The sequence below is a fragment of the Exophiala oligosperma genome (assembly GCF_000835515.1).
Source record: "Exophiala oligosperma strain CBS 72588 unplaced genomic scaffold supercont1.3, whole genome shotgun sequence".
NCBI classification, from domain to species: Eukaryota; Fungi; Ascomycota; class Eurotiomycetes; order Chaetothyriales; family Herpotrichiellaceae; genus Exophiala; species Exophiala oligosperma.
In genome coordinates this window covers 2,277,416-2,294,019 of record NW_015622820.1, presented here as the reverse complement: position 1 = coordinate 2,294,019, position 16,604 = coordinate 2,277,416, and the positions used below count along the sequence as shown (strand labels likewise).

The 16,604-nt window shown below is 51.0% G+C and overlaps 2 protein-coding genes across 2 annotated transcripts; both read left to right on the top strand.

The window, feature by feature from the left end:
- Nucleotides 1–94: 94 nt before the first annotated feature.
- On the top strand, nt 95–3,117 carry PV06_03600 (uncharacterized protein). The gene is made up of 2 exons (XM_016404409.1): nt 95–437; nt 490–3,117. The coding sequence occupies exons 1-2, from the start codon at nt 149–151 to the stop codon at nt 2,928–2,930; spliced, it is 2,730 nt and encodes a 909-aa protein (XP_016265414.1). The 5' UTR covers nt 95–148; the 3' UTR covers nt 2,931–3,117.
- Nucleotides 3,118–8,990: 5,873 nt separating this feature from the next.
- On the top strand, nt 8,991–11,056 carry PV06_03599 (uncharacterized protein). Its single transcript, XM_016404408.1, has 4 exons — nt 8,991–9,138; nt 9,557–9,641; nt 9,688–10,521; nt 10,578–11,056. Exons 3-4 carry the CDS (start codon nt 9,766–9,768, stop codon nt 10,719–10,721), a joined length of 900 nt encoding a protein of 299 aa, XP_016265413.1. The 5' UTR covers nt 8,991–9,138; nt 9,557–9,641; nt 9,688–9,765; the 3' UTR covers nt 10,722–11,056.
- The last annotated feature ends 5,548 nt before the right edge of the window (nt 11,057–16,604 follow it).

Below are 16,604 nucleotides of genomic sequence, written 5' to 3'. Positions count from 1 at the left end.
TGATTCCACAAGCTTCAACGTCTCGAATGACTCGAGCTTCCACAGCGCTCAGTTTCGGTAACGGACAGGCTTGTCGTTTGTTCACATTTCGCATATCAACTACATATGTGCAAGCAGGTCCCGGCGCCACCACAGTCGCCCAAATGTCATGAACAAAGGATTGACCGCAGCCTCCTGCGTCTCTCATCAGCGGCAATCCTTCCTTTGGATTTCCGACGGGCTCCTAGCCGACACTTTTGCGCGGTTTTGTCACCAGAAGCGTCATGGCAGCAATGTTCCAGGCCCGTTGGAAGCTCAGCGAAGAACCTCGAGGCGCAAGAACACAAGTTTCGCCTACACTTCTCAAGGCGCACCAGCGATCGACCCAGCTCTGGTGTTTACGCGCAGTCAGAACATTGACTGGTGGCACACTCCCACCGACTGCGAGCTAGCCAAAGGTATGTCGTCCCAAACGCAGTTGGGAGATGTGAGTGCTAATGTCAAGTTCAGTACCCGCACCTACGCCTCACCTGTCGGCGTGGCTCTTCCCGAATCGTGAATCATTCCCAGACCCTTCGGACACCTCCCACGACGGGCCGTCAGTACCGCAGTTGCAATGCGATACCCAGGACGAACTCTCTCAATGTCGCGATCTTTTCGAGGTGCAAGAATGGATGGCAAGGCAGGATGTCAGGCTACATGACAACACAGAAGTTGGCAATTCCATCTGGAAGCATATCTTGCAGACTCCATTCTCTGCAGAAGAGATTGCAGAATATATCAGCGATCCCAGTTTTCACCCCCCAGGGACATCCTATATCGCTCAACTCCTTCCGACGTTACTCTCTCGCACATGGGGCGTACGCGATTGGAGACTTGTCCGGGACTCGACCGCGAGGTCTGTAGAGCTAGGTCTGATCGGTCTCTATGACTTAAAAACGATACTCAAAACTTTGTACACCTCGGAGACGATTTCCTTCCGACGCACAGGAGGTATCCTGGTAGAAACAAAGAGAGAAACAATATATTTGACCCATGACATCTTACAGGCTATAGGACGATCAAAGGTTTTGCAGCTGTCCGAGCTCGGTACCTCCTTCTTATCAAGACTATTTTCAACGCTGCTGAAGTTCGACACTCCTGGGCTGAGAAGTCCACTTGCACCGATATTGTGGGATCTTGTGCCCTGGGGTCGAGCGAACAACGCGGCCATGTTCAGTCACTTCGTGGTTCGACATTTGAGGGATTGCGGTCGAAATGCCCATGAGCAGGCCTCACAGAGCTCAACAGCAGTCTTGTTGAAGAAGGCATCTCCTGCTCTGCTGCGAATGCTATTATTACATACCACAGAGAACCTAGTCAAATTAGCTAGGGATCAGCCAACAAACACCTACAAACATCTCTTTCGCCGTTGGATCGATATCCTGGCCTCTCTAGGATACGCCGGGGAGAATTCGCAACCCACGAGAAGTGACTGGGTTATTTACAGGAGTCATGATAGGAGCCTTACTCAGCATCAACGTGAGATGATATGTGCTTGGACAGCCTTCCATTTGACACAGCACACTCGGAGGTCACCGAGCATACAAGCCCAACTCCGCGGCCATCACTTGTTTGGAAAGACTATCAAGTCGGTGCTTCTTGATCAGGGCCTGAAGAAGGTACACTTCTATGGACGAGCTCAATCAGCCCTTGGTGGCCTCGCTCTTCCAAATAAATCGGTCCTTCTCAATGAACTTGAACTAGTTACATCAATGCCAGTGGCTCCAAGGTCGAATCATTCTGAAAGTCAAGTTGAGGACTCTCTGCCGTACGACTTGTCTCTTGTTCTCGAAGACCGGGTTTACAGGCACAAACGCCAACGTCTCCGTTTCAATGGTGCCCTAGAGGAACTGGGGGAATGCCTCAATCACGATTTGACCGACTTTTGTTCCATGTCCCGCCGCTTGATCCACAAGAACGACACCTCATTCGATATTATTACAAGGTTATTGGACTGTAACAGTCCTCTCAAGGCAGCTTTGTCGACGAGCATCCGCCAGAGCCAGGCAGGACAACAGGGATCACAAAAGAAAGGCGCTCTGACCTTGACGGAATCCGAACGCTCGCAAAACATGCTTGACCCAGCTCAGGCTCTCGCCCTAGTCAACCATCTTGCCATTTCCTTTGCCACAGCCCCAGTCGCAAGGCCTCGACGAGCGTTGAGACGAGTTTATTGGTGCTACCGATTCCTTCACCGCTATGGCGCCCCAATAGAGCCAGATATTACGAAAGCATTGTGGCATGCCGGCGTCACGCGCATTGGTGAGGGTGGGTACGGGGAGTTTGGTACGGCCAAATCCTTCTTGAAGTGGATCCTGTGGCAGGTCAATCTTGTGGAGGGCAAGGACGTAGCCGCTCAATTACTCTGGAGTCGCAGCTACCGTTTGGAACGTCGAGCTGAAATGATCGCGCTTGCAGGGCTGCCTGGTCATCAATGCCTGACCAATGGTGACATGATTACCGAAGGGGTCCAGCACCCGCCAAACCAGTACGAATGCAACCCTTTGAGCGCCTCGAGATTGGACGCAGGATGCCTGGCTCTTCTTTCCAGCGCCAACACCGAACATGACCCCGTCCTTCAAGATTCAAGTCAGGAGGACAACCCCGAAACAGACACGGACACGGGGTTGGATCATGAGGCGCAGCATTGCAATGGCGGTCTGTTAGAAAGGGTCTCGACCACTGACAGTGACGGTGTGAAAGAAGTCGATCCTTCCACCACCGCCATCACCGAGAAGAGAATGCATGACTTGATGGTCCTGCAGAGGATACGGCATGTCAAATTGAGTGACGTGCTGGCTCAACCTTTCTGGTACACCAAGTCAGAGCGAAGGATGGATTGGGAGAGGAGAAGACTACAGACACGGACACAAGCGGGGAGTTCAAGCTCGGCTGCCCCTGAGTCTTGAGCTGTGGCGCCTACATGACTCGGGTTCAGGGTCTTGTTCGTAGTTGGTTCGAAACGTATCGAGCATAGAGACTATGTGATGTCAAAGAATCGAAATGAACGGGTGAAATCTCGAGCGGATCTCTCTTTATCCAACCCTTTTTTTTAAACAATAACAATACAAAACTTACAAGGTCACTATTCGTAATACGGGATCATCAATTGGTTCATCACTTTTCATGTCCAAGTTGATCCTTCCCTTCAGTGGGGAGTAAATAGGTATCTATATATACATTTACACAACAAGTATCTTATCTCTGCAAAAATACATACCCACTCTAGACATTGCACTGTGCATACGACACTGTGTCTGGGTAATGTGACAGGCACAAACCCAAGGTATGTATTGTTGGTCCGCCTAGGTACAACTAATATTAGTTCATCACTTACTCCGTACTTCGGTGCAATGCCATTAATGCAAGACGATGTAAATCAAAACAAGCTGCAAGCATGATCCCCCTCCCTTTTTTTTCGATCGAAAAGCCACCTACGAAGTCAGGACTGGAGGCTCGTAATGTACGAGTACGAGGTACACAGTATGGTCATGATATCTCATATACTTAGCCAAATATACGAGTACGAGTACGAGTACGAGTCCGAGGTGATGTGATGCGATGTGATAATGTTCATTTGACGCCCAGACAGACACACACCTGGTGTTATATGCACAGTATTTTAAACGCTCCGAGACCCCGGGTGAATCGAGAATTCTGAAAAAGCGTGTTGGCGATCCTTTTGGTCGGCTCTGATTGTTTGGTAGTACACACATTGGTGATTTACACACAATTCTTTTGCTCTTTGCGCATATTGCCATTGCCGCATCGCACACAGATCCGTACTTCAGACGACCCGGTTGAGATCCTCATGGACCAACTAGTCTTCACCGAGGGACAAGGGAGACAAGAGTAGACGCAAGGGGTATAGTTCAATGTAGGTAAGCGAGCGAGAAACCAAGAAACAAAATGAGAGCACCACGGGAGAGATCGCGGCGCAATGCAGGACAAGGGGGCCATAGCCGAACCGACTACCGAGTGGGCGGGAGAAGAGAAAGAACCAAAAAAAAAGTGGTACGTTCTCGTAGCTGGGCCCTTGTTAAGTGACCTCGAAAAACCCGTGGCGCTGGAACTGTTTGGCGAGACTGGGATCGTGTAACGTTTCTCAACGCGTCACACAGGATGTAGATTTTGGGGCGGTTGAACCAGAGACTCGAATGACACGTTCGCTGCTTCCCGAGAGGGCTGATCGATGCAGTAACTCCAAAGGTCCCCAACCTCGGCTTCACTTTGAGATCTCGCGAGGGAAATAAAGGAGCAAAAACACTGGCGACGATCATGTCGCGGAATAGCCGAGAGAAGGGGGTAGTTGGTTGCGTGGGAGGCTGGCCTGGGAGGAACGGACGATGGCCCTTTTGTGTTTGGCCAAGTGTATCTCCAGTATTGATACAGGGAGGACGATGAGTACCCATTGACCCCGAGTCTGATTCGCGGATCGAGACGATCCAGGAGTGTCGGTGACTCTGGTGTTGCGCTGCACGATTTGCTGCAGGGGATTCAAAAGGTGTGTGTACGTATGCATTCTGGTAGATTCGGAAAAGGTACACTGCTATAGCATGGACGCGTGAGTCCTCCGTAAAGGGACCAGGAATCCCGCAGCAGGTGATCCTATACTTCGTATTTCTTTTCCTTGTCCCCCCTTGCTGCAAAGGCGGGCGCGCGACAATGCACGTGCCATGTGCACTCGTCCTTTTCTTTTCGCGGAGGAAATTCTTGCCCGTGGCAACCATTGGCTATGGCGGTGCGTGTTCAAGGCGGTCAGTGTGTCCCGAGACTTGTGAAGAAAAAGCATTGGATGCGTGGAAGTGGTGTGACGGGATGCGGTGAACGAAGCTGGAGACGGAGGATCCCTGTTTTTCTCGAGACAAAAAGGTTCTCGAGGTGATTTCTGGCCTGCGTTTCCTAGTGATTTCCACGTGTGGATTGATCGACCTGGAAAGAATGTGTGTGGCAAGGTCGTTACTGTCGTTGTGTGATGCTCGAGACCATGATGAGCTGAGATGTTGTTGCAGTGTAAGGAAGAGTGCTTCGGGCGCCTGTACTCGTAAGGGGAGGGGGGCGACGGTGGAGCGACGGGCAGTTCGCCAAGCTCTTTTGCAAGTGCCCGTAGATCTCAAGTACGGTGCCTTCTGCTCGTAACACACACTGGCCGTAGTTGATCTGTTACCTGATTCCTCCTAGGCTTTGGGCATTCATGCAAGACTAGCGGGAGGCTGAGATGAGGTGTGTGTGCGAATATCCCTTGCAGGAAAGGACTGATTGCATTTTTGACGTGTACCGTGCATAGTCCAAACGCCACGGGACAGGGATCCTGGAAGCTCGAGGCCCTGGGCAACGTCAGATTGGCATGGGACACCGGGGAGAAAATTCGGTAGAATCCCAGCCACATTGGTGCTGGGCGACATGCGCTTTACCAGCAATGGGGGTGAAAGCCGTATGCGGTCGGAAAGAGAACAAGGATCTCTCACACCGATGGTGACCAGTCAGGTGGGCGCCCTTGGCTATCCCCCATGGTCAGCAGGCAAGGGAGGGTATGGTATGCATGATGAGGTGCACGAATGGGCTAAGAAACCCCCTGTTGCACAATGGAGTGGAGGTGGAACGTGAAAAAGCAGCAAATCTCGGTGCAGATGATAGGTGATGGAATGATCTGAGTGACGTGACAAGGAATGGTAACACGAAAAGAGGCACAAAAACAACAACATTGGTACGCGGTGATGGTTGCATACACACCAAGAGGAAACAGGAGGCAGAGAGCGTTGCATTTGCTGAATCCCGGCAGTTTGGGTGAGGCCCGCGGGCAAGCGACAGCTTTTAGTCCACAAGCCACCACGATCAAGTGGAGATGGGCGATGCAGAAGGAGGCGATACCAGTGCAGTATGAGTACTCGGTGCTGCTATCGCACATCGTTTATCTACGAGAAAGAGTTGCTGGGGGGAATTAGGATTAGGATTAGGATTAGGATTCGAAGAGGGGCACTGCCTTGATGTGTACAATGCTCCGTCTCGAGGCGAATACCAACCTGTACGAGGACGAGGACTTCCAGGTGGCCATTTTCGGAGATTCACAAGAATGGGTGTGGCTGCAGGTTATCGATGGCGTCAAACCAGTCGCCACTAGTGACCCAAATAGACCGGCCCAAATCTCGTTGGAGGAGCACGGGAGTTGCGTACGACGCTTAGCAGGCCTCACTGGAATAAGACGAGTAGTAATAAAAAGGTCAGAACAGAGATTTCGGATCAGCCAGCAACAACGGCGGAGAATAGGCGATGGTGCGGTGGAGTTGGAAAAGCAGGCCAAGCAATGGCTCAACTTTGTCAAACTCGGTGCAGGTGTAATAATGTTGATCTTTGTATGATTAACCGAGGTGGTGCTGGAAGATGGGATGTTGTGGTAGAGGAGATGAATGACAAAGGAGACGATTGAATACATGAAGCTATACCAAGTGACAGATGGCTTACTGTGAGTACCTACGATTCGGACCGTAGTAGAACCTGGGGTAGGGAACACGGACCAGAACTGCCAGTGTCACTCCTGTCTCTCGTTCAGCCGTTGAATCTTGACTACAACTTGTATGGGGACCTGGGTATCTCAGCTACGAGGCCAGGAGGGAGTCCAAGGCTCCGTGGAGCAAAACGAGAATAAAAAGCCAAGGGAGGTGGATATTGTTTCTCTCTTGTCTCTCTTGTGGCATCAATATTGAACTCAACGGGACAAGTTTCCATGCTCCGAAAAACTGAGCTGCAAGTTCGGAAGAGTGGATTTACTCCATAGCAGAAACTCCGTAGCTACTGTACTGTACAGTCAACCAGAGCTGCGGCTGCTAAGCATTCGCGGGCTTTCCGACCGGTCGATATGGTCTCCAACAACACATAAATAAAAGCCGAGATGCGGGATCTCGATAGGTCTGGCACCATCACTCCAGCAAGCCTGGAGATATCCGAGTCCGAGGGTTGGCATTTGGCTGGAAGGACAGACTGCCGTGCTATCCGCTGGAGCTACTTTAAAAGTCGAGACAAGTCTCCTGCGACCTTGAGGGGTATTGGTTGCAGGATCTCATGGAATGTGCGATGCTTTGAATGGATATACATATCGCCTATTGTGGACAAATTTGTGTTTGATTTATAGTATACGAAGTACACGTAAAGTACATTAAATGCATGGATTATGTTTATTATTGTCCGCGCTGTGTGTGAGTGTCGCCCGCTGCTTTGTTACTCCGGACCCGACCACACGCTTCCCGACTTTCAGAAGCCATATACAGTAGGTAACCAGTAGTGACCTTCTCATCCTCGTATACCATTCACTAGTCGGTCCTGGCTGGGAAAAAGCACCATGTCGATCCGGCCACAAGCGAACAGCCATGACATTATCAAGTCAAAGCCCTGGTCTGTTCCCCCTCCTTCTGTGACCGCCACTATCCCTCGACATTACTGACATGACATTACCAAGAATGCCATCCTCTTTATCCACCAATGCGGTGATTGAGAAATTCTAGCGTACAGTCGCTGCAGCTAACAAGGCCTCCTTCTGCCATGGCCAGGGCTCCTCCGTCTGACTTGTTGCAGGCCAATGATACGAAAGATCCGTGCCCCTCGACCCCTGTCCCCTGCCTCTTGCTTGCATGCACTCAGCGATATGAGTATAGCGCAATAGGAGCACTTCCTCCCACATAGCAACGGATAATGCTCCGTGCGTGCGACTCGCCCTTGCTTGACCTTGCATTCTCGGATGTCTCTACTAGTCCTACTCGGTATCTCTCTACGCTGGAGTGCATCGCTCCACTGTCACACACCATGTATCCGCTTCTCTCTCGTGTTCTCCACCGCTGGGTCAACCGTTCGACAACATCATCAACGGCTTCTTTTTTGACTTTTAGCACCATTCACCTCACCTCACACCTTTGACAGACGCTGACGCAGCCATAGCCCAGTTTCCTGTCGTTGGCGGCCGGCCCAATCCTCCCGCTCTCTGGCACTTGGGGGGAGCCCTGTCACTCACCATCGTCCATCCGGATCCACCTCTGTTCGATTTTACAGTACGTCGCCTACAATGCCAGCTGAACCTACAGTACACTAGTATCCGTACCTCTGCAAAAGGCGCCATATTGTTCTCCGTACTCGTACCATACCTACCATCTGCCAGGGGCCTCCTTCTCATCCTGCCATCCGTCACTGGCTATGCCAGCCATGCAGTGTACGCATGTCCCAGAAGCACTCCCCTCCTAAACCCCCCTGGGTCCTACTTCTCCGCGATCCCGTCCTTGTCCGGCCACTCTACTAGTACCGCCGCCAATCATCATGTCCGTTTGTTCGCCTCCTTGTCCACAGCAAGGGACCCAGCCTGGTGGCTTCCGCCTGCGCATTCTACACCATGGCTCCGGCATTTTTGACTCTCAAGACCCTGGACCATCTGAGGAAAGGCCATTTACGATCGATCGCGTCCCCTCTTTCACGTTATGCTAGCGTCTTCGTCTCCGTCATTCCACTAGCCCTGGTCGTGCTGCCTGGGTGCAAGAGCCTCTCGTCCTGCCTTTACCACTCGTTGGGCTTCTCTGGCGACCCCCAATGCGGAAATTTGACTTGACCTTGTACACCGTCATGTGAACCACAATAGTCCACCCTTGTCCTGCATCTCTACCCTAGCCTCGTCCCTCCCTCGCATCTGACACATCGACAATCCTTGCTTCGACGACCGTGGCTCAGGATCTCAAGACCAGGATCTGTGGTCCCGGACCCTCTACCGTAGGTCATGCTCGCCGAGTCTTACACCAGAAATCCCTACCTGTAACACCTGGTCTCTCTATTCAACTGCTCGCGACGCCTTGACCCAGACCGATCAATACGACTCCACTCCCGACAACGCCACTCACCACCGCCAACGAACCTAAACGCCCGCGGACGAGATCTCTATATCTCATGTTACAAGTCCATATCCTGACTGAACTTGAGATCATCTTCTCCTACCTATTCAACAAGCTTCCTCGTTGACAGCATCGCCCTACGACCCGGCTCCCCCAGACCCAGTTCAACCTGAAGTAGACCTGCCGGACCCCAAGACCAGGACCAGATCTGCCCATTGCCCGGCACGAACCTGGAGTCCCGACGCTCTCGCGTGTAAGTACAACTTGTCGTGCCTTCACCTCACAATCTTCACTGTAAATTCCCCTTTCCTTGCCTCCAGAGAAGGGCCATCCAGCCCGTTCAACAATGCACTGTCACTTCTGTCATGCGAAGGTTTTGACACTCATCTTCTGAACCATGCATCGTTGGCATTTTCGGTCATGCACGACCTTTGTTCCCTTCGTTGTCCTCCTCTGATCATGCTTTCCCGTGGTACAGGAGTTCGTGGTTCGAAGGCAGGTCCCCCCGGCCTGACACTGCGAACTCCCGCCCATCTAAAGTCTCTTGACTTTCTTAACGGGATCGCATCCGGGGTCCGACTTACAGAACATCTACTTTAATTCCTCCTTTAATCATTCATGGATCCTTACAATCCTTATGGCTCTGCTTCTAATCCATTTGACTCGGGCAGGATTGACTCCTCCAAAAATATCCTACCTGATCCCTCACAAGCTTTGATCGCTCAGCAACAACACCAGCTACCATCTTTCCGAGAGGTAAATCTCTGACCAATGTGTCGAGAGTGGAACTGACACTTTTCAGATTCTTGGGACAAATCTGAACCCGTCCTCTATCGAGCTACCGACTGGCAATCCTTTACCAGCCACCCAATGCGACATTATGACTAGAAAGATATTTCATGAGCCAACACTTCCGTCTCGATCAGAACCTCAGTCGCCAGAGCACTCACAGACAGGCAACAGTATTGAAGGCTACGAGACTATGTCCACTCGTAGCATCGACTCTGCATACGACCGTCGCAGCTCCTCTTGGACGACGCAACAGTTTCCCGATCTGACGAGCCCTTACAACGCGCAGCCACGCGTCTCTTATCAACCACAGCCCTCGTACTCAGCTTCAAGAGACCAGTCCAGCTTGCCACCTCTCCGCGATCTCGATCGCGTAGGCAATTTTGACTCTCCTTACTCACCGACCTCTACTGCATATCCTCCCCCATACCCAACTTCGACCGGGCCTCATACCGGACAGGACAGCTATTCGTACGGATCTGACAGAGCTCCATACTATGACCCGGCCCATAGGTATGGCCAGGCCTATCCCCCTATCGCAAGGCAAAACCCCCAAATGGACTATGCAAGATTTGCACCGTCGCCATACGACTACCGTGCGAGCATAGCTTATCCTTCTTCCTACGGATCGTCCGACTATGCTCCGTCACCTACGGGAGTTCATCAGCCCACCTCGCCCACCGTCACGATGGATGCAAATGGTCAAAATAGGAGGAGGAGAGGTAATCTTCCCCGCCACATTACGGACATCTTACGAGCTTGGTTTCACGATCACCTCGAACATCCGTACCCTACGGAGGACGAAAAGCAAATATTGGTGTCTCGAACGAATCTCTCTATGAACCAAGTATGAAACAATTAGCGCTCAAAGGGGAAGAAAATATGTGACTGACCGTGCAACAGATCAGCAACTGGTTCATCAATGCCCGCAGGCGTCAACTGCCTGCATTGCGTCATGCTCGTGAAAGAGAGCAAAATGCTGCAGCTGCAGCCTACGAGCAGGACCATCTGCGGCGACAGCAGCAATCCGATTCAACAACAAGATAAAGTGATCTACGGCAATAGAACGGGTTTCATTTGGGGTGGCGAAGCGAGTTTGTTTTTGACCTTACAGTTTTAGTCTGTCTTCATTCGGGGATACTTTACGTTGTTGTTTTACCTTCCAGGCATGACACTTCATCCTTACGGCAATGCCAGCCTCGTTTTTTTCGGATCAGAACAGCACTTTTTTCGGCAAGAGACAGAGTTTACAGGGCACATGTAATGATACAACAGGAACAGAAAATACACATACAGCAGAAGAAACATTGCTTGGGCTGGGGGAGCCAATTACGTGCTCAAAGCTCTTCATTGACAGAATCACAGACCTGTCGAGTCTCGGCTCAATATTATACTTTCCTTGTCGCAATTTACACATGCAGATGGCTGGTACCCTGGTACATTGTTAGCCTTTGACTGTATTATTTGCGCCTTCGGCCGGGTCGGAAAGACCTCGTATCTGCAAAGGCCACCAGGTGGTGTGGCCTCATGCGGCGGCGGCGGACATGGTATGAGACCCTAGCAGGGTCAAAGATCCAGGGACAAGCAAAATGAGAATTGCATTCATTTTCCCCATTCGTGTTGGATGATATTATCCTACTGAATTACGGTGGAGTTCCATGGGCTGTCATGGCTTGGGAATGTCGACGACAGCACAATAGACCCATCCAGCTCCATGCAGTGTACATGCTAGAACAAGGATCCCATCAGCGAAGACTTGAGTCTGCACAATACACTGCTGTTGATCACCAACTGAACAGGCCACCGACACGTCACATGGGCCCGGCTGGAAAGGACTTTGGTGGCCAATATAGTCGCTGCCCAGGCTGCTACCTGCGGAAGGTGTGGTAATGGAAAGGATAACTTCAAGCCAAAATCAGAGGATTTTTCGGTGCTTTGGGTGGTTTTTCCTAGGTGGGCTCATTCCATGACTCGTGATGCATGTTGCCTCCAGGTCCATAATCCATTTTCAGCTGTAAACAAGACTTTGGGACGCGATATCAATCGCCACAAGGCGTGGATTTTGGCACTGAAATTTTCAAAGTCTTTTGCCGAAAACAAAAGGTCAAACAACACGGCTCAATCCCGAGCCCTCGAGCTCGAGTCGATATGCATCAATCCCCCAGCGACCCACAGGCCTGCCAGTCTAAAGAAAACGTTGTGCCGCAAACCTTTTGTCTACGGGGGCCACCAATGCATACCACAGCGACTAGTCGTAGACACAGCTGGACAGCTGAAGGCTAGTATCTCTTGCACGATTAGTGGTAGCAGCCCCGGCACTCCACCTTGGGCACTTTCCAGGATCTTTGAAGATAAGTTTCGCCTAGGGACGAAATCTGGCACTTTGACACTTGACATCTCGCCTACGTGCCCTTTTTGAAGTGGGGGATGGAATGCGGGACGCATGTACGGAATTCTGGTATTGGTATCTGTTATGGTGCAAGTATTGAAATCCCATGTCTGGGTTTCCCTTTTGAGGCGGCTCATCTACACCCTGGCCAGGTCAGAGGCGCCGGGATAGTCAATCGGTACGAAACCGCCAATCACCAGCCTACTTAACGACAAAATGGTCTCCGTGACCCAGTGTCCTAGGTGGAACCCCCGAGACAGCGCAAAAAAAACCCCCAACCTTGCAAATACTGTCATGAGTTGGCGGCGTTGGCTATCCGACATTCCTAACTAGTCCTTGAACATGCCAACATTTGCCACATCAAGCCCAAGGTGTCTCTGCATGGCCATTTCAGTCATGGCAGGGCAAGTCCCGAATGTGGATTTCGGACTCACCGAACTCGGTAAAACGCAGACACATTAGGTGGACAAGGCCAGACCGTCGACATTAGAACGCCTTGGCACACGTGACGATGTTATACAGACCTCTTTCTGCGCAGAAGTTACTCGATTAATATTACTGGAGACTTCACTTACTCGTACCTCGAACTTTGTAGATTGGGGCCTTCCAGGGTTCGCTCACTTACCTAACAGGACGCTTACACAGATACAGTACGATACTCTTCCATCTGTTACAGCGCCTTGCAGGGCACATGATTCATTGACTTTTTTGACTTTGCGGGGGAACACTGATCACATCCCTGACACTCCTGGTGTTGAAGCCAATGATGGGAGTTGTCTCACAGGGTCGGAAGAGAATCAACCGATGGAGGGCGTTGAGCCCACCAAAATCACAAACTCTACATGTTTTAAGGCGCCGCGACAGTCGATCACAAAGTCGAGGAGAAGTTTATGATCCAGCAACATTACAGGCACACACGTAATCATACCAGTCAACAAGCACATTAGTGATGGGAGAGAAAAAACAAGTTTACCAAGAGTTATCTGCTCGACCATGGACATCTTTTGGTTCGAGGAGAAAATATCCGAGCAGGATGAAAACAGATCGAGATTCGGAAATTAAACCACATTTTTGACGCGTCCAATAGAGGCCGTGAGCTGTACTCAGCTGCTCTTTGTAGCTGCTAGCAGTGCGAGTACGGCAACTTCCGCAAGATCGTCTGTCAGTGGTGACCAGCAGACGACTGGTAGTTGTCTCTGAATGGGAAGAGCAAATTCCTCCAGCAGCAACGAATGATACTCTGTAGAGAAAGAGAGAATCATTGCCATAGCTGGCCATTCAGGCGATCATGCGATGTAAAGGGTACCAGAGGGCGCATTTTCTCGCAAAGGGCCTGTTTTCTCCCTCCAGGACTTGTTCTTCCCTCACCGGGTGGTCGCTTCTAACCCAAGGGCTTTGATCAGCTGTCAGGAAGGTGGTTAGGGCTACAGGTATACGGCTCCTTACCCAATTCTCCTTTTCCAGATTCTGTTGGTCCTTGCAGACCGCAACCATGTTCAAAACACCAGCATTGCACTTGACGGAAATCACACTCCACCGCACAACTCGATTTGGCCAGGTTGGAAGTACGTTCTGGGACTAGAGACCATACCCCCTGTTCCATGGGCTTTTAACATTCTCGGGCGAGGTCTGGGCTAGTACAGAGCTTGATAGCATCACCTCAGGCCCAGATTTTTGATCCGGCACACCCTGAAAACGGGGCCCGGGTCAAGCCTGGGGCTGAGGCCAGGAGTAAGAGGCACCCTCTCAGTGATTGACCCCTGGACCACACACTTCCAGGCTACCCACGGTCGCCGCCTCTGTTTGTCCCTGGGCTTTCGACTGTGCTCGTTTCCCTTCTACTCAAGGCCCTAAGAGTGTCGATGGAAGAAAGCTAGACAAGGCCAATCATTTCACTTCGGTCAGGTCCTGGTTGAGCACCAGCGCGGGATCATAGCTGGACCACTGTGATACCTTTGGCGCAGTCCTCCCAGGGTATGTCCTCACGCGATCGTTTGGGAATTTGGAGCAGCCATAATAATGCCGGAGACAACCATTATTCTGCCTGATGTGTTTCCACGCTCAGACTCCAGAGAAGGGGCGCCACTGACGAACACAATACCGAATTGGTACTATCGGTCACGTATTGTATGTACGTCCTCCGCGGGTCCTTATGCATTGAAGCAAGCGAGATGCAGGGTATCTATGGGGCTAAGCAGGGGTTGCAGGCCTACAATATACTTCTAGCAGCCCCAAGCCATGACTCGTAACGAGTACTTAGTCCGATTGAGCGAGAACTGATCGGCAATTCGAGTTCAGCGTGCCAGACCTGAGACTTCCCTACGGGTCGGGGAGGCTTGTCGAAGTATCTGAAGACGTGGTTTACAGACGGACTGATTTCAAAGGTGTAGGTGCACACTTGTGGCGCACCATCTAGACAACGGCAGCTCTTATGTGGCCAATGCCTCAAATCAAGGTTTATCTTCATTTGGAAACTCGTGCAGTCTAGACTGCTGGCTCCTTGAATTACCACGGATGCGTAAGGTAGGTAGCCGTCGAGAGAAACACCACGGGTTTGTGTCTTTTTCACTGACAGACTTTTTTGCCTGCGCAGACGTAGAGGCAAAAGATCCTTGTAACGCTAGCAACCCTTTCTTTGACGGACATCCTCTCCGACAACTCACAAGTGCTGTTATGAGCCTGTGCCCTGTCCATTCATCATCTTCAAGCCGGAAAGAACGGCAACAGCGGTAGGATACGAGTTTGGCATACGCTCCGGCCAGGCTCTTGTGCCGTCCCATGGCGTAAACTTGAAGAGAAAACCTGGAGAGATGGGAGGGTATCCGGGTGCTTGGTCGCCCCCGGAAGGCTAGAACCCTTTGGCTCCAGACACAGTCTGAATTTTATCTCCAGGGCTTCCTCCGGTGGTTATCGAGTTAGAGATCGACAACCATGAACAGCATCGGGCATATCTCGCAAGTACCGTATGGATCTACAGTTTCTCTCGACAGAGTACTTCTCTGTTGTCATATTCGGCTTAAAACTACTCACGACACATTTGATTCTATTAAACTGGATCATCTCTAACCTCATGGTCGATACTTTTGTGATTCTATTGTAGCACCTATTGGCGCCATGGCATACATCATTCGATGGTGCGTTTAGTGCGAGCTACGAACACTTGAGGACAAGGATCCCAGCTAGGTCCAGGCGAGATAAGGAGTGGCCGCGGACGTGGACCTGTGCGACAGAGGCCGAATCTTACAGGCCGACATCCGTGTTGTTGAGTTGGACGGAGTACCAGGTGTGCGCCTTCCAAGGTCTGAGTTCTGTCGCGGGCTGGCCCTCTGAGCGGTAAGTCAACTCTATCCCAGGATACCCCGGCCTTTCTTGTTTCATCTTTGCTTGTCTGCCAACAAGTGAAAGGGACATTGAGTTCTTTTTAAGGTCTTGAGGGGGGGAGGGAAAGTCTACCGGATGAGCCACGAGTTTGTGTGAGCTTTGAGCCCGTACCTGGAATTCCCGTCCGGGGTACAGTACTTCTATCTTGGACGGGCACATGCCTCCTTTAGGGTATAGGATAGCGGTGGTCTCGGAGGCTGGAGATACAGGGGTCAGTTGGGGGTTTTGGAGGCTCTGGGCTTGTCACGTCACCACACTATTTGCCTAAAAACCCTACTGTAGCTTTACCAAGGTTCTTTTGGTAGGTGCTTCTCGAGTAGTACGAAACATGTCCGTCATTCATCAGAGGCAAAGAGAGACTGCGTACTTTGAGCGGCTGGCTCATGCTTTGCCCCCATCTACCCCAGGCGGCCCCCGTGTCATAGCTCCGTGATTTTCGCTTCTTTACGTTTTGCGATCAGTTGGGGGCCTCATTATCTTCATCGTCCCTTTGGTGGTACAGCAAGGTGGGTACCAAGTCTTGTTTTCTTGTTGATGACGACAATGATGATGGCAAAAGAGACAGGAAAAACACCATGTGGCCAGGGCTGAAGTTTATAATGCTTTTCACGACATACTCGAGGTAAGTGTGTTCTTTTTGTTTTTTTAATTCAAGACTATGCAGAGATAGATGGTGATCTGAGACTGCCCCGGGGGGAACCAAGGGACTAGCCAGGGGGTGATCGATTCGGACTAGAAAGTTTTCCTGTACGGAGTATGTCCGCCTCGCTTTCTTGTCTGCCTTTCTGTCAAATGACTCGTCGTGTCTCTCCTCCCTGCTTTGACTATTTCGACAACCCCAAAAGAAGAAATCAAAACTGTAAATACCTCGGACGAAAGAGTTTATGGCAGGTAGAGTTCTCATGTGGCGTCAAATGTAATGGTCATAGGTTTAAAGGGGGGAGGGGGGGCCTAGAAAGTAAATGGTAAGGGTCAGGACAAGGATGTCAGATTGAGAAATCAATGCCCAGGTGGTCATAATAATGTTGTCTTGATGATGTACTGTGTGATTCGGTACTTTTGAAACAGCCTTTTTCTCTCTTTGAAGCCCGGAAAGGACATGGGGCGGTTTTTTTCTCTGGTTGATTTTGGTGACTTTTGTAGGTGTACATGTATATAAA